General features: G+C 39.6%; 2 protein-coding genes across 54 annotated transcripts in view; one reads left to right on the top strand and one right to left on the bottom strand.

Annotated features, from left to right (window-relative positions):
* The window catches only part of NCOA4 (nuclear receptor coactivator 4), a 60806-nt gene extending 52319 nt beyond the window's left edge, over positions 1 to 8487 (bottom strand). The window contains exons 1-3 of one of the 4 annotated variants that reach the window (XM_072739368.1): positions 8384 to 8469; positions 7623 to 7804; positions 5305 to 5404 (exon numbers count right to left, since the gene is read on the bottom strand). The gene's annotated coding sequence lies outside the window, so the exon portion shown is untranslated. Of the gene's footprint in view, positions 1 to 5304; positions 5405 to 7622; positions 7805 to 8383 lie in introns of all 4 variants that reach the window. The other 3 variants (XM_072739353.1, XM_072739364.1, XM_025989890.2) reach the window with 3 other exon arrangements.
* The window catches only part of LOC112913230 (WASH complex subunit 2-like), a 93363-nt gene that overhangs the window by 28905 nt on the left and 46216 nt on the right, over positions 1 to 18242 (top strand). For 16 of the 50 annotated variants that reach the window (XM_025989827.2, XM_072739330.1, XM_025989873.2 and 13 more), the window contains exons 1-5: positions 8498 to 8612; positions 8748 to 8870; positions 9844 to 10008; positions 14263 to 14325; positions 16665 to 16838. In XM_025989827.2, the coding sequence (XP_025845612.1) occupies positions 8610 to 8612; positions 8748 to 8870; positions 9844 to 10008; positions 14263 to 14325; positions 16665 to 16838 (528 nt within the window). In that variant the 5' untranslated portion in view covers positions 8498 to 8609. Of the gene's footprint in view, positions 1 to 8432; positions 8613 to 8747; positions 8871 to 9686; positions 9757 to 9843; positions 10009 to 14262; positions 14326 to 16664; positions 16839 to 18242 lie in introns of those variants that run through there. The other 34 variants (XM_072739305.1, XM_072739313.1, XM_072739335.1 and 31 more) reach the window with 11 other exon arrangements.

Below are 18242 nucleotides of genomic sequence, written 5' to 3' on the forward strand. Positions count from 1 at the left end.
TGAGCCACCCAGACCTCCCTATAACATTTTCTTCCACTATATTTTCTAATTGGCTTTTGTTTTTATTTAAGAAACCTCTTTTAAAAAAATTTCAGTATAATTGATATACAGTGTTATATTAGTTTCAGATATACAATATAGCGATTCAACAATTCCATACATTACTCAGTGTCATCATAAGTGTCCTCTTAATCCCCTTCACTTATTTTACCCATCCCCCCACCCACATCCTTTTGGTAACCATCCGTCTATTCTCTATTATTAAGAGTTTGATTTGGGGGTGCCTGGGTGGCTCAGTGGTTGAGCGTCTGCTTTTGGCTCAAGGTGTGATCCCAGGGTCCTGGGATCAAAGTCCTGCATCAGGCTCCCCATGGGGAGCCTGTGTGTGTCTCTCATGAATAAATAAATAAAATCTTGGGCAGCCTGGGTGGTTCAGAGGTTTAGCGCTGCCTTCAGTTCAGAACCTGATCCTGGAGACCCGGGATCGAGTCCCACCTCAGGCTCCCTGCATGGAGCCTGCTTCTCCCTGTGCCTCTGCCTCTCTCTCTCTCTCTCTCTCTCTCTCTGTGTCTCTCATGAATAAATAAATAAAATCTTAAAAAAAAAATAAAATCTTTTTTTAAAAAAGAGTCTGTTTTTTTGGTTCATCTTTTTATTTTCCTTTGTTTCTTAAATTCCACATATAAGTGAAATCATACAGTATTTATCTTTCTCTGACTTATTTCACTTAGCATTATACTCTCTAGATCCATCCATGTTATTGCAGATGGGAAAATTACATTCTTTTTTTATGGCTGAGTAACCTTCCATTATATATACATGCCACATATTTTTTATCCATTCATCTATCAATGGACACTTGAGTTGCTTCCATATCTTAACTATTATAAATTATGCTGCAATAAACATAGGGTGCGCATGTCCCTTTGAATTAGTGTTTTCAATTCTTCAGGTATCTAGCACTGGAATTACTGGATTATATGGTAATACTATTTTTAATTTTTTGAGGAATCTCCATATTGTTTTTAATGATAGTTGCACCAGTTTACATTCCCACCAACAGTGTAGGAGGCTGCTTTCTTCCCACATACTCACCTTGTGTTTTTTAATTTTAGCCATTCTGACAGGTGTGAGGTGGTACCTTGCTGTGTTTTTGATTTGCATCTTCCTGATGATGAGTGATGTTGAGCATCTTCTCATGTGTCTGCTGGCATTCTGAACGTATTCTTTGGGGGAAATGTCTGTATGTATCTTCTGCCCATTTTAAAATCAGATTATTTGGTTTTCTGCGTGCTGAGTTTTATCAGTTCTTTACTTTGGATACCAACCCCTTATCAGCTACAACATTTGCAAATATCTTCTCCTATCCAGTAGATTATCTTTTAGTTTTGTTTGTTGTTGCCTTTGCTATGCAGAAGCTTTTTATTTTTGATGTAGTTTTAATAGTTTATTTTGGCTTTTGTCTCCCTTGCCTCAGGAGGCAGATCTAGAAGGATGCTGCTACAACAATGTCAGAGAAATTACTGCCTGTGCTATTCTAGGATTTTCATGGTTTCAGGCCTCACATTTTGAGGTTTTGTGTGTGTGTGTGTGTGTGTGTGTGTGTGTGGTGTAAGAAAGTGGTCCAGCTTCATTCTTTTGCATATAGCTGTCCAATTTCCCCAATACCATTTGTTGAAGAGACTGTTTCTGATGGCATATTCTTGCCTCTTTTGTCAAAGATTAGTTGGCTATATAATTGTGGGTTTATTTCTAGGTTTTCTATTCTGTTCCATTGATCTATGTGTCTATTTTTATGCCAGTGGTATACTGGCTTGAATAATACAGCTTTATGACATAATTTGAAGGCTGGAATTGTGATACCTCTAGTATTGTTTTTCTTTCTCATTGTTTTAGCTATTTGGGGCCTTTTGAGGTTCCAAACAAATTTTAGTATTTTTCTAGTGCTGTGAAAATTGCTGTTGGTATTTTGATAGGCGTTGCCTTAAGTCTGTAGGTTGCTTTGGGTAGTACAGATGTTTTAACAATATTTTTTCTTCCAGCCCATAACCATGGACTGTCCATTTTTTAAGATTTTATTTATGTACAGATGTTTTAACAGTATTTGTTCTTCCAACCCATAACCATGGACTGTCTTTCCATTTCTTTTTTTTTAAAGAATTAATTTATTTATTTATTTATTTATTGGAGAGAGAGAATGAGAGAGCACACAAGCAAGGATAGCAACAGAGGGAGAGGGAGAAGCAGGCTCCCTGCTCATCAGGGAGCCTGATGCAAGGCTTGGTCCTAGGACCCTGGGATCATGACACGAGCCAAAGGCTCAACCAACTGAGTCACCCAGGAGCCTCCGTCTTTCCATTTTTTTGTGTTGTCTTCAATTTCTTTCATCAGTATCTTATAGTTTTCAGAATACAGGGCTTTTACTACTTTAAGTTTATTCCTAGGCATTTTATTATTTTTAGTGTAATTGTAAATGGGACTGTTTTCTTAATTTTTTTCTCCTGCTTCATTATTAGTGAATAAAAATGAAAGAGCTTTTTGTACATTGATTTTGTATCCTGTAACTTTACTGAATTCATTTATCAGTTCTAGTAGTAGTCTCTCAGATTTTCTATATATAGTAGCATGTCATTTGCAAATAGTGAAAGTTTTACTTTTTCATTACTAATTTGGATGCCTTTTCTTTCTTTTTGTTGTCGATAGCTGTGGCTAGGACTTCCAGGACTATGCTGAAGTAAAGTGGTGAAAGTGGGCATGCCTGTCTTGTTCCTGATCTTCAGGGAAAAGCTCTCAGTTTTTCCCCACTGAGTATGATGTTTGCTGTGGGTTTTTCATATATGGCCTTTATTATGCTGAGGCATATTCCCTCTAGAACTACCTTGTTGAGGGCTTTTTATCATGAATGGATCTTGTACTCTGTCAACATTTTTTATGCATTTATTGAGATGATCATTTGGGTTGTATCTTTTCTCTTATTGATATGATGTAACATGTTGATTGATTTGTGAATATTAAAACACCCTTATATTCTGGGAACACATCCCACTTGACTGTGATGAATGATTTTTTTATTGTATTGTTGGATTTGGTTTGTTAAATATTCTGTTGAGGAAACTGGCAGTTGATTCTCCTTTTTTTTGTGGTGTCTTGCCATTTAATTTTTAAGAGTTCTTTAATATCTTCCTAGTGTATTAGAGATATTAGCTATTTGTCTGTTATATACATTGCAAATATTTTCTTTTGGTTTGCCAATTGTCATTTGACTTTATGATGGCTTTGACCACGAGAAATGTTTTATTTTTACGCAAATTTATCATTTTTTTAATTATTACAGATTTCAAGTCATAGACTCTACTTATACTGAGGCTAAAGAGGAAGTCATTTGTCATGTCACTTGCATGATTTCAGTTTTGGCATTTAGATCTCTAATCCAGTTGGAATTTATTTTTACGTGAAATGATAGCTATGGTTCTACTTTTATCTTATCCCAAATAGCTACTCAGTTGTTTCAGCACTATTTTTTTTAAGTCCATTTTTTGGGGTGCCTGGGTAGCTCACTGGTTGAATGTCTGCCTCTGGCTCAGGTCATGATCCCAGGGTCCTGGGATCGAGTCCCACATCAGGTTCCCCAAAGGGATCCTGCTTCTCCCTCTGCCTCTGTCTCTGCCTCTCTGTGTCTCTCATGAATAAATTAAAAAAATCTTTTAAAAGAAGTCTATTTTTGCCCCAGGAGCTTGAGATGACCCTTTACCAATATTCTAAGTTCCAAATGTTCTTTAGTCTATTTTGAGGATTTCTATTCTATTGGTCTGTTTGTCTCCTTGTGCACAGATACTACACAGTTTTGTTATAGATGTTTTATAGTATGTTCTCTTGTCTGATAAGGCTAGGCCTCCTCAGGTTTTCCTTTTCATTGATTGCCAAAATATATTTTTGCATATTTGCCTTTTTCCCATATTGTATTCTTGCTGAAAATGCATAACCTGCATTTAATCATGAGGAAACTGAGGGAAATTTTATACAAGAATTGGCTAATATTCTTCAAAAAAACATTAAGGTCATGAACAAAAAAGAAAAATGAAGGAGTTTTCCAGAATTAAAGGAGACTAAGGAGACATAACAAATATACTATGTGGTCCTAGATAGATAAAAGGACATGGGACAAGTGCATTGATATTAAGTTACTGGTTGACTGTATTATGTTTATGTAGGTTATAAACATTTGAAGAAATTGGGTAAAGTATATATGGGAATTCTTTGTAATATTTTGGCAATCTTTTTATTTATTTTTTTTGGCAATCTTTTTATAAACCTGAAATGATTTCAAATTAAAAAGTGAAAACATTAAAATATGAGAAAAATTAATTCTGTATAATAAAATATAATTTATTTATAAAATATTCAAATATTATACATAATCAATCTATTTGTCAAATGTTAAGAGTTGCTGACTTGCTACTGGCAAGAGTGAAGCAAATGGGGCCATCTGGGTAGCTTGGTGGTTGAGCATCTGCCTTTGGCTCAGAGAATGATCCTGGAGTCCTGGGATTGAGTCCCACATTGGGCTCCCCATGGGGAGCTGCTTCTCCCTCTGCCTATGTCTTTGCCTCTCTCTCTCTGTGTCTCTCATGAATAAACAAATAAAATCTTTTTTTAAAAAAAGAGTGAAGCAAATGGGTGAGCAAAATTATCATGATGCAGGAGAATTTCTTAGTGGTTTAGCTTTCATTAAACAGTCAGTGTAGGAACTGGATTCCTAGGAGGGTTACAAAGTCTCCTGGTAAGACTTGCCAACCACTTCTGGGAATGATGATGGCATTACTTGAGGCTGCCTTCTGATGTATGTGGGCAATTAGCAGAGCTAAGGGGAGGTTGGATAAACACGGGGAAGGGTTATTTAATGTCATATAGTATCAAAGCTCTAAAGACTTGCAGCTGATTTAAAATTCCAACTCTTGAATCTTTATCAGGCCACCCTAGAGTTAAAGCCTTGACTCACTCTCAAATTCAGAAAAAGAGAGATTGATTAACAGATCAATGATTAACAGAGGCAGGGAGAAGGGCTGTGGGAGAAATGCATTCCTGACAGCCCAAAAAGTGCTGCTGGTTGACATATAAAGTCAGAGTTTGGTATCAGTAAGTAAAGCTGCTTGATTCCCATAACTCATCAGACTCTACTACTCTGTATATGGATCAGCTTTTCTACCAAGGTCAGAGAGCAGAGATCTGTTAGAGGAGCATGTTGTACTTACTGTGGGGTGCCTGGTTTCTGGGTTGTTTTATTGGGAAGCATTTCTGACTCACCTCATGTGGAGCCTCTGAATTGCCCATTCTTGTAGAAAATCTTCTCTTAGGCACTTTAAATGACTCTTAGAAGAACTATGGCTTACCCACATTGGAGCTTCTGTAAAATAAAGCAGGGTGGCTAGACTTATTTTCAAGAAAGTAGAGTTAGAAAAATCAGTCCTTACGTTACATATAATACGTGTGATAGTCAACCACAAACATTGATATTTTAGATCTTAGGTATTTCAGTGCAACATCTGAGAGCTATGCATTATAAAAGCATAAAATGTATTATTCCCCAGTTTTCTCAGCCTGTGATGCTGTAAAGATGTAAAATTAATCCTACTGAACAGAAAAAACATTACAAGTTGTTTAATACCTTTGACTTGAATTCTACCTTTATTGAAAAGGCAAGCAGCTAGTGGTCTACATTATTGTGTGTACCTTTTCTTTTTTAAATATTTTTATTAATTTATTAATGAGAGACTTATAGAGAGAGGCAGAGACACAGGCAGAGGGAGAAGCAGTCTCCATGCAGGGAGCCTGATGTGGGACTCGATCCCGGGTCTCAAGCCCCCGGCTGAAGGCGGCGCTAAACCGCTGAGCCACCTGGGCTGCCCTATTGTGTGTACCTTTAGTTAGAAACTGTTATAAAATGGAAGGAGATTTTTGTGATCATCAGTATTTCAAAAACACTTCAGATAAAGGTCACCCAGAATAATGACATTTTAAGAGTTGTAAACCCACCTTGCGGGTAGTAGTTTGTTGAACTAAGGGTTTTACCAGAAAGGAGGAACAATGTCATAAATAAATTTGTGAGTCTTATTAAAAAGAATTTGGTGGTCTGGGTGAAGTCAGTTAAGCATCTAACTCTTGGTTTCAGCTCATGTTGTGATCTCGGGGTCCTGGGACTGGGCCTGTCCATCAGTCTCTGTGCTCAGCGCAGTCTGAGATTCTCCCTCTCCCTCTGCGCCTCCTGCTTATGCTCTCTCTCTCAAGTAAACCACCAAATCTTAAAAAAAAAATTTGGTGAGCAGGGTGATTGGCAAACTCTATCTTGTAGTTAAGAAATCTAACTTGAAGAGCTGTAGAGCTTGACACTTTTGGGATATAGTTGCACACATTTGCTGCTCATGCTTCATATACTAGTGCAAAATGGTAACTGGTAGTAATTTTGAGGCCGTCCATTTGGCCAAACTACCAGATACATAATTAATAAAGTACTATAATAATATTTTAAAAACAACTGCCATTTTTTTTTTAAAAAAAGCACATAACTTACAGTTAGTAGACTTATTAAAATGGGTCAGAACTATATTATTGGATTTTTAGGTTTGTGGGTTCTCATAAAACAAAATGCACAAGTCCTATAATCAGAACCACAGAGGGCTAGCAATACATACAAAGGAACTAGCTAGCAATACATGCAAATCAACTACCTCTAACCAAATTGGGGGTTTGGTTAGAGATGGTTGGTTACAATTCTAAACCGTAATGCTATAATCACACCATTTGGACCACATAATTACTTAGAAAATCAGCTGGATTTGAGCACTCTTAGTCATGGGTCCAAATTCATTTGCATATGTTAATACTAAGGCTATAGCATTGGTCATTTTATAAATACTGTGCTTCACACTGTAATGTAAAATGTGTATATTTAACACTGCTTGTATAAATTATATAAATGATAGCAAATTTGGATAAATTAAAGCTTTTAAAATTATTATTATTGTTACTTTTCCATTAGTACCTGTAGCTTCAGCAATGACTTTGTAAAACCCTGTCTTAACAGTGACCAATTTTGTAGCTTTTAACATTCTGGATTTTCATTTGTTTTTGAGAGAGAGAGAGAGAGAGAGAGAGAAAGCACATGCAGGCTAGTGCAGGAAGGGGCAGCGAGAGAGAGAGAGAGAAAATCTTAAGCAGACTCCAAGCCAGCATGGAGCTGAGGCAGGGCTGGATCTCTTGATTCTATCATGACCTGAGCTGACATCAAGTTAACTGACTGAGCTACCCAGGCGCCCCTGGATTTTCAGTTGTAAGGCAGATTTTGGCAGTGGCTTTTCTCTTATTAAATATTAATGAACAATGAAACATCCATTAAACTATTAAGAAATACTACATATTATATCGGATTGTGTAATGCTGAGAAGTTTATATCTTCAACAAAATTGTTAGACCTGTCCCTGACTTTGAGCAATAGCCACATTATAGTCATAAGTGAAAATAGAGAAAAGAATATGCCATTGTTTCCACGATGTGAAAATTAAAATCCTGTAAATCATAAAACATCCCAATTCCTATTATAACTATTTAAAAGATTGTGAACTTACCAAAATGCACATGAAGTAAGTTTTTTGTTTTTTTCTAAAGTAGGCTCCACATCCAATGTGGGGTATAACTAATGACCCTGAGACCATGAGTCGCATGCTCCACTGAGCGAGTCAGCCAGGCACCTCCAAACAATATTACATATTTGATACCAGGTCCCTGCAAGATACGTTTCTTCCCTTTTCTGAGGAGGAAAGCTAACAGGTTAGATAACTTGCCCTTGGGCACAAAGGAACGAAAAGAAACTGGGATATTTAATTAGAGAAGTAAATTGGTCTGGCACAGGAGGGATTAAAATCTGGATCACTGAGTGCTAGTAGCGAGCGGGGAGAGTTGAAGATATATTCGCAGCAGGGACCAGATTACCAAGGATTTTTGCTTGTCTTATGATAAGTCTGAACTTGCGTCTGCGGACTCACTGCCGAGTGAATCCGAGGGAGGATTTTAAGCAGGCCCTGCCTACACTGAGTTGAAAGCGAGCGAACTGATGCTCAGCCTGCTCCGTCCTTCGCCACGTACTGAGCACCGGGGGGAAGACCCAGCGAAAGGCCGCAGAGCGCACCAGCCGGGCCAGCTTTCCCGCCGCCCGCGTGACTCGATGGCGAAGCCCCCAGCCGGGTCGTCCCGCAGGCGACTTCCCCGCTCCCTTCCGGAGACCGCTCCGCAGCCACCGCCTCCCGCCCCACGCTCCGCTCTAGGGCAACCTTGCGGAGCGCGCCCCACCGGCGCCCCCTAGCGTCGTCACCCTTCCCCCAGCTCCCACCTTAGCCCAGCCGCAAGCCTTCGGGCTCGACTCCCTAGCTGGTGGCCGCCTCTTTTTTCCGGCGCCATGCACGTCCGGTCACGTGTGAGCCCAGTCACGTGAGAGCCGGTCACGTGCCGCGTTCCGCAGGGCTCGGGACTCGGCGCTCGGCTTCCGCAGACCTGCGGGCCTCGGCGGGTGGGGTCGTGGCTGCCTGCCTCGGAGCCTGCCGGACTGCACGACCGGGATGGTGAGGGCGGCGGGCGGCGGGCGGCGGGGTAGGGGCAGGGGCAGGGGCAGGGGCAGGGGCAGGCAGGAGCTGGCCGGGCCGGGCCGCGGCCGTCGCCTCTCCGAAGCTCAGCCTCTCTGGTCTTGCCCGCTGCAGATGAACCGGACGACCCCGGACCAGGAGCGGGCGCCGGCGTCCGAGCCCGTGTGGGAGCGACCCTGGTCGGTGGAGGAGATCCGTAGGAGCAGCCAGAGCTGGTCGCTGGCGGCTGATGCGGGCGTGAGAGGCGGGCCCCAGGAACGGGAGGGGAAGGCGGGGCCGCCTGGGGTGACGCGCGGCCTGCGGGCAGAACAGGAGCCCCCATTCCTTCTCCACCCGATCTATCCCACTGCCATTTTTTAAAAAAAGATTTTATTTAATTATTCATGAGACACACACACACAGGCAGAGACACGGGCAGGGACCATGCAGGGAGCCCGATAGGGACTCGATCCCAGGACTCCAGGACCACGTCCTGGGCCGAAGGCAGGCGCTAAACAGCTGCGCCACCCAGGGATCCCCGTCTCTGCTATTAGTAACATATCCCACTCGCCTTCAAAGACACCGGCTGCAGTTTAGGCCCCTGGGCAGGGGAGGGCGGGTCGTCCTTAGCCGGCTGAGTGCCCCCACTGGGCCTACAGCCCACACGCGGGGTTCTCTTCCTGGTTTGAGTTTTGTAGCAGCGCACCCATATCCATCCTGAGGGAGGCAGATAGGTTTTCTCTGCGCTGCTGGATTGCTAGGTCCCTAGTGAGGCCCTTCCACGTTGAGACCCAGACCGTATGGGGAGGTAGACAAGCCTGTAAATGGATATCCTGGAGTGGGACTTTGAAAGCGGGGGCGGGGGGGCTAGAAGCCCAGAGCTGTGATTCCAAAGTCCCATATGAATGCCATTTTTTTTTTTTTATAAGAGTAGTGGTTTGTTATTTTGCCCTCCTTCTGGGATTTCTGAAGAGTGATAACCAAACAGGACTTTCAAATTTCACCAAAAATGAGATAGCAAGTGTCCACCGACTCCTTGGCACTGTTTTGATGAACTTCTTTAATGTTTTTCAGGGCTACTTGGTCCTGGGTACTGTCAAAAGCAGCATCCCTTACATTCCAGCACACACACACTCACACAAAGGTGAAAAGAAATGGGTTCTTTTATCTTTTGATACATAGAGTAGTCGTATGTGATATTGATACCACTTTATGTTTATTTTTAATATAGCTACTACAGTTTCTACAGGAATTCTCACAGCAGACTATCTCTAGAACCCATGAGATCAAGAAACAAGTGGATGGTCTAATCCGGGAAACTAAAGCAACAGATTGTCGCCTGCATAATGTCTTCAATGATTTCCTTATGCTGTCTAATACCCAGTTCATTGAGAATGTGAGTTATTTAGTTGTATCAGACTTATAAATAATGCTTTTTAGAGAAATAAGAATCTGTTGTGATATTAAGTGCTTCATTATTAGGTACTCTCCTCAATTTTGATGAATGTAGAGGTTCTTGGTAATTGAAGCTTCTTTCTTTAGGATTAATGGCTTTTTTTAATTAGTAAAGTTTATTTTTTCAAGCCTTTAAAAAACATGACACAAGTTTCTTACATTCTAGTCTTTCCATCCATTTTTAGTTTTAGTTGTGCTGACTTGGATGGCATTCCAACGAACTTTATTGTGGACATGTTCTGTAAGGAGAACTGTACACTTCGTCTTGATCCTCTAGGCTCGAGAATGTGGCTGCAGTATTGACTGTGCCCACCATGTTCTGATAAATTATTTTAAAGGCATGTGTGCCTACTTGGAATAAGTAGGAATAATATTTTTTTCAATATTCTTAATATTTTGTTACGATGGCTGAACCTGTGATATGGAATCAACTCTAAACAGTACTGAGCTTTGACCCATGTGTGATTTTTACCTATGTATGTATTGACTTTCTTTTTTTTTAGTATTTATTTATTTATTTATTATTTATGATAGACATAGAGAGAGAGAGAGGCAGAGACACAGGAGGAGGGAGAAGCAGCTCCATGTCAGGAGCCTGACGCGGGACTCGATCCCGGGACTCCAGGATCGCACCCTGGGCCAAAGGCAGGCGCTAAACCACTGAGCCACCCAGAGATCCCCTGTATTGACTTTCTTAGTGTACTTTTACCACATGGTACTGGCTGGATTGGTACCTGATTGAATTTTCAGGGGTGGGTGGGCATCATAAACTATTTTTTCTGAACCACAGTCTTCTTGTCTTATTTATCTTTTATTCAGCTGTTACTTTCTGGCCAAGGTTTTTTGCATTTGAGTTTTCCTTGATCTAGTGGGGTTTTTGTTCTTTTTGATTTTTTTTTTTTATTTCTTTATTTCTGTTCTCTTCTTGAATTCCCTGTTTTCCATCCATCTTTCCATCCCCTTACTCTTTATGCCTCTTCACCTCCCATTCTGCAGCCAGAATCCCCTCTCTTGAAAGGGACTGTTGGCCACTTTCAAGTTTTACTGCTGCTCACACCTCCCTGTAATGGCACATGTTACATAGGCTTCTCATTCGTGGCAGAACATGATGATGTTAAGAGTACAGCTGATGCTTAATAAAACTCTGGAAAGTTCTACATGCTGTTAATACATTTGGCAGTGATTTGGCTTTTTAGTTTTTTTTCTTCTTCAAATCCTAGTCTTGGTACTCCTATATTACAATGCTGGCTTGAAGGATGGTGCTATTTGGTTTCATGATAGATTATTGGAAAGGTATCCAAAGTCATATGGGTTTCTTGGTGTTAGTAATTAACTTCAGAAACAATCCCCAAGTTGAAAAATGTATTATAGACTTAGTGAAATTAAAGAGCAATCGGAACTTTCTGGGGCAAGAGAAATCAGTACCTTTAGTAAAGGCTCAAGAGGGGACTCTGAAGGAGGAGAAATACCAGTTAACAGTGGCCTGTGCCTCAGTGTGTCCTCAGAAGGGAACAGAATTCTTAAAGTTTCATGAATCTATTAATTTAGGAATTTTTGTCCTGAAACATTAAGTGACCTAGAAATGATTTATTTTTTTTTCTAAAGTTTATTTTTTTAGTATCTCTACCCACAAAGTGGAGCTTGAACTCATGACCCCAAGGTTGAGTTGCATGCACTTCTGACTGAGCCAGCCAGGCACCCCAGCAATGACTTTCATAGCATTTCTCATGATTGTAATTTCACATTTACTAATATGATTTGATTTGCCAAACTACTAAATCAAGCCCTACATTTTTTTCTAAATATTGTATTCCTTGGGCCCAGCACACTCCTGGTTTGTAGGATCCTAGTGAATATTTGCATGAATAAACAAGAGAACACATAAATGAAAGGGATCAGAGCTGTGTATAATCTGTTAAGAGGTCCTCAGCCTCTGGTCCCTTTTCTCTACCTCATTTCTTTCCTTGTTTCCTCACGTGAAGAAAATATCCTTTGAGGGAAAATACTAAAGATATTTGACAATTCTAGGAATGGCTACCTGATTTTAAAATTATCAAAAAACACATGAAGCTGTGAGGTTAGCCTGGTAAGAGTGAAGGTAGTTAGCATTGGTTATCTGCTGTGTGCTGAGTACTTGAGATACAGAATTCTCATCACTCAAAAGATATATGGGTTTTATGTATTTGCCGAATGGTTTCATAGAGGTCATGTTTGGCTTCTCAGGCATAGTCTGCTGATACCTTATGAGGCGGGTTTTTTTGTTTTTGTTAAGATTTTATTAATTTGAGTGAGGTAATTTTTAATGTCAAGCAGGAGAAAAAGCAGGATGTTGGTGTTTTTCAGACTTGAGTGTGAAGCTCAACCTTTTAGGTTAAATGATCTTAGTATTTAAAATCTGAAGTGACCTTGGTAGCTGCCATGCCTGAAAGCCTTAATTTTAAGATTTATTTACTTTTCTGTTCCTGTCTTTGAAAATTACCCTCCAAGTTTCTGATCTTTGTAGAATTTTTCATTAAGATATTATTTATTTGAGAGAGAGAGAACATGAGCAGGGGGGAGGACCAGAGAGAGAGGGAGAAGCAGACACCCCACTGAGCAAGGAGCCTGATACAGGTCTGGATCCTAGTACTCTGAGATCACAACCTGAGCTGAATGCAGATGCTTAACTGAGCCATGCAGGTGCCCCAGAACAATTATTTTTTAAAATTATTGAAGAAGAGAGGAAGTATCTGAAATTTCAGATAGTAGAGAGTGCCTTTCAGCATTCTGGTATATGTATTCTAAGTCCATTTCTCATGCAGACCTTGGCCTTTAAGCTTTTTCTTTCTTGTTGTAAAGATAATGAACACTTGTAGAAGAGATCAACATAGATAAATGATATTGAGGTGTAAAAATATTAAAGCCACAAAAAATGAAATATAACTCTACCTCCCCAAATTAACTAGGCATTGAACACTTTGCCACATTTCTTTCTAGTCTTTTTTTAACTTTAACTTTTTCTGCATGTATATATTTGCATGCTGTATTTTTCTTAGTACTAGTTTATTATTTTATAAGTCCTTTAACAGTATTTCAATATAAAACTTTTTAATGAAGTCTTTTAACTGTCTAGAAAAGAACGGATAGTAACCACAAATGCTAATAATATGTACCACTCTGCATTAACAGACTAGTATTTTTCCATATTTGCTTCAAAGCCATCAACTTCCCGGTTTTTACTTTAACTCTAAATGTTTTGGGTAAAGGCCTCTTTGTGTATCTACATTTTTATTCTTATCTGGAGAGTATATACTTGCATGAATGTGTATGAGTGTTTATATGTGTGGTGTGAGATAGGAGTGTTACTTTTTTTCTCACATGGGTAAGCTTTATTGTAAGTTCTTTTCCTCACTTCTGTATGAAAGTATGTATATATACATTTGTGATTTTGTGAAAATAAAATTAGGTTTACAGGAATTATGGATCATTTTCTTATGTTTGTATTTTATTTTGATTATCTGTATGCCAGTATCCCAATCTTAAATACTGCAAATTTCTAATAAGTCTTACCAGACTATGTTTTCATGTCTTCTTTTTAATAATTAAATAGTTAAAAAGTAAAAGGCATCACAATGAGTTATTGGAGCCAAAACTCTGTTTTGGAACAGAGATGCCTGCCTGCCTATGCTGTACAGGTCAGTCAGATGCCTGGCCTTCTGGCAAATCTTTGGTGGGCTTGGCTTACCTGCTTTCACATAAATGAGATAATAAAAGTTTATCAACTGTTTGGTAATGAAAAGGACTTCTACCATTTCCATTGCTTACAATGTTAAAGCTCTTGTTACCTAGTAGGTAAGTTCTTCCAGTTGACATATTCAGTAGTGTCACATTTAAGTACTTGTAGCATTGCCCTGCCAGCATCAAGTATTAGGTTAAACCAAAGGTCTGAAAATGGTATTTTAATTGTTTTTGTGATTCTTTGGTCAACAGTGAGATTGAACTTTTTTTCACATTTCCTAGTCATTTCTATCTTTTTAAATTTAAGTTTTGGTGAATTAACTACTGCTTTTTGCTTTTTGTTCTCGACCAATGACCTCAACCATTTTTTGAATAATAATTTCTTCTCTTTTTAAAAATTATGTGTTGAATTTGTATATTACAGTGTATTCCAAATGATATTTTGACCGTTTAAAAATGAATTTGCTTCCATATGTAGCGTGTATATGATGAAGAGGTGGAGGAGCCGGTGCTCAAGGCTGAGACAGAAAAAGCAGAACAGGTACTTGCATTAAATTACTCTTCTGTTGAGTGTTGACTTAGAGAAGGAAGGTGGGGAAGTTTGTAATGTGGCTGGTGGGGGCTTGTGGGCAGGAAGATGGTTACTGGGGGAAATAGGAAAGACTGCTTCTGATAGTCCAAGAATCGAACTCTTTGGTTTGTTTCTGAAATGTAGTATAGTAAAAAACATATAAAGTTTCTGAATTCTGGCTTCAGAGTAGAGTACTGGAGAATTTCTGTAAAAGGCCAAATAGTAAATGTTTTAGGTTTGGTTGTTGGCTACATTGATCTCTGTCTCTTTTTCCTTCTTTTTGCTCTTTCTCGTCCTTCCCTTTATCCCCTTAAAAACTGTAAAAACCATTCTTACCTTGAGGGTTATGCAAAAGCTGGTCACAGACTGGGCTGTAAGTGTGAGTTCTTTGAACTTTCCCTATTCTTTCATGACAGCTTTGATTTCCGCCAGTTGGAAATTACAGTCCGCACACATTTGAGTGCCTCCTGCAGGCCACAGGATGTTAGTACAGAGGACATGAAATGTGCAGTTAGCACTTATTGACTCTACTAAGATTGCAGGGAGGTGGTGACTTAAAGACTTTACCCTCAGGAGCTTATGGTCTTGGTTTGCCAGTAGAGCATAACATGTCAGAACTGCTAATTGTTCTGGAAGTTCAGATGAGAAGAGCTGAGTGATGTAAGCAGGGAACACCTACAAGGGTAAGATGTTAAGTGAAGGGCCAGATTTTAAGGCCATTTCAGTGGGAGAGAATGCCAGCCCCTGAGGTTTAATGTTGGGGGATGTGCCTGGTATCTTATAGACTATGTTAGTGGAAGATACTTGTGGCTAGGCAGGAAGAACGGAAAGAGAATGAGAAGTGGGTGCTGGAGGGCTTCATAAGCGAGGCTAAGGAGTCTAGGGGTAGTAGTTTCTATCTTTTTACCCTTCTGTGGCTTCACATGTTCTAGATGCATAAACATTCTTCCATGTTGTCACATCATGGGGCGAAGCATAGATAAGACATTTTGGACTTATTGACCTTCTGGCAGAAGTTGTACCCTTTTTCTCCCACTCGGGAGCACTAGAATATAAGTTTATAATAGGAGTAGCCTTGGCTCAGCTCTAACTTACTGAGAAAATATAAATCACTTGCAAATTTGGTACTTTATCAGTAGCTGTTGCTTAGATGAAGCTGTTAGGATAGGATATTAGAAACCAGCTCCAGTTCTACCTATTCCTAGCTAAAAAAAAAAAAAAAAAAAAAAAAAAGTTGTTTTTAATGATCCTCAAAAGATTTGCCAGCAGTGTATGGTTACACCACATCAGGGTTCAATTTGAAGTGATGAGTGTGAGGTGAACTATTTTTTTTCAAAAGCTACTATGTATTTATTATTTATTTCACAAACATATTTTCATACACCTAGTGCATATTAACTATTTGACTAGAACCAAGCATTCCAGCTTGGAAAAAAGATGCAGCCAGAACAAAAAATCCACATTAGAAAGACATCCATACTTAAGGTAAAAGTATAAGACACTCATAGGGCTTTTCCTTTGACCCTCACAATAGCACTGTGTGATTTAGTTCTTTATATAATTATGTATTAGTTTCTAGAATATTTCTGAAGAGGGGGAAATGACACTAAGTTTTTTTTTCAATATTTCTCACAACTGATGACACAGTTGAATGAGTGAGGGGACTGTCATTGAGAGCTGCTGTTGTAGGAAATGGAGGCCTGTGGAGTATTTTCAGCAGGTTGGTGATAAGTACAGACTTGGGGGGCATTGTTCTAAGATGATGTACAGGATAAGTCATAATGGAACTGATCCTCTCTTGGTTTGAAACAATGTATCAAATACCCATAATTACTAGGCTTTTGTTTTTGTATTTTAACTAATTGAAAAATGACATCTCTGGCTGGAGTATTTCTTCTAAGTCTTAACTTCTGAAATTGTCCAAAGACCCATTAACCAAGGTTTAGTGGTATCCAGTCATGATGAACTTCAAAGTCTAAGCCCTTCATTCTTCCAGTGGCAGGGAAGTGAAGTGCTGCTTGAGGGCTTGTGATTGTGGACAGGGGATTTTTACATAGGTTATCTGGCTGAACCATTACACCATAATTGTACTTTTGTTTCTGTAAATGGTGAACTGGGAACTCTGGGACCTTAGGTAGTTTGATCCACATCTGGAATGTGACCAACCTGAAGTTCAAAACTTACTCCAAAGTCTGTTGAGCAGTCAGCAGAATCTGACTTTTGTTAACATTTTTAACTGATTTCTTTTTGTTTTATTAGGGTGGTATCAATATTTTGGACATCCATACTGAATGTCATTTTCTCTGTAGGAGAAGACCCGGGAACAGAAAGAAGTAGATCTGATTCCTAAAGTTCAGGAGGCTGTGAACTATGGTTTACAAGTACTGGACAGTGCATTTGAGCAACTAGATATAAAAGCAGGAAACTCAGACTCCGAAGAAGAAGATGCCAATGAACGAGTGGAACTGATCCTTGAACCAAAGGTAAAGACAGTTCATATATTTATTATTAGACTTGTTGTGTTTGGGGTACTTTACTTGGGCACAAAATTAGTAAGACATGGGCTTTACTTTTAGAAAGTGAGCATGGCACTTAATCTCATATTGACTCTGTTGGAAAGACCTCCTTTACCTGAACATTGGTAGAAGGCAGCACACCAGGGTAGGTAGGGGAGCACAAAGGTGCAGGGCATGGTTCCTACTCTCACAGCGCTTATTACAGCATTACTAGCTGGTGGGAGAGAGGAGACGTTCATATGAGTCCCCATCATAAGTGCTCTGAGAGAGAGCTGACTTCTACCCAGGGCAATGAGGGTACAGATGAGACTTGAATTGGGTTCCGAAGTATGAGGAGGCTTGTGTGAGAGAGATTGTTGGGAACCTGAAGTTCTGTAGTTTATGTTAAGGGAGACTGCAGAAGTGTTGAAAGAATTAAAAAAAAAAAAAGTGTTGAAAGACATTTGGGTTGATTTCAGGTTTTGACTGGGATGAGTAAGGCTGTTAGGAGTGTTCATGAATTAGACTATCAGCCTCAGAAGTAGTTATTGCTTTACTATTACTTTCTCTCAGATCTGCAGAGGATACGTTTGGGGCAGCACAGCCACGCAGAAGTAAGCAACAAAAGGTTGCTGTATTGATTTTGAGAGAGAGTCCTTGTGACACGCAAGTGCTTTATGAATTGAAACATGCCACAGAGCTGAGCTCTTCTGGTCATTCGTTTTGCTGCACACTTCTTCCAGTTTGACCTTCCAGTGTTGTACCATGTTGGGGCTCTTCCTTTTGCATTGGTACACTTGTTAGCCTGCCTTCCCCCGTAGGGATTTGCAGTTGGCAGTGGATCCCAGGCAAGTATATTGCCTGGCCCACACTTGTTAGTTGGAGGTCCTACACTGCTTTCTCTTCTGCTGGAGGATGTAGGAATACTTTCTAAATCCTGATTAGCCCCATTCACACTTTCTTTTGTTCGTACTGAATTGGTTGCTTTGTATCTTTTTTTTTTTTTTTTTTAAGTTAAACAAGTAAGTTTATGTAATCTCCACACTCAACATCGAACTCAAATTCACAACCTTGAGATCAAGAGTTGCACATTCTACTGACTAAACCTGCCAGGCATCTGGGTTGCTGTGGTCTTTAACTTTTTAACTTTAACTTCTTTAACTTTCTTTCTTTCTTTTCTTTTCTTTCTTTCTTTCTTTCCTTCTTTCTTTCTTTCTTTTTTCTTTCTTTCTTTCTTTCTTTCTTTCTTTCTTTCTTTCTTTCTTTCTTTCTTTCTCTTTTTCTTTCTTAAGATTTTTTTCTTTTATTTGAGAGAGAGAGCAAGCAGAGTAAACAAGAACATGAGTAGGGAAGGGAGGGGCAGAGAGAGAGGAGGAATCAGACTCCCTGCTG

The sequence above is a fragment of the Vulpes vulpes genome, chromosome 15 (genome assembly GCF_048418805.1).
Source record: "Vulpes vulpes isolate BD-2025 chromosome 15, VulVul3, whole genome shotgun sequence".
Taxonomy (NCBI): Eukaryota; Metazoa; Chordata; class Mammalia; order Carnivora; family Canidae; genus Vulpes; species Vulpes vulpes.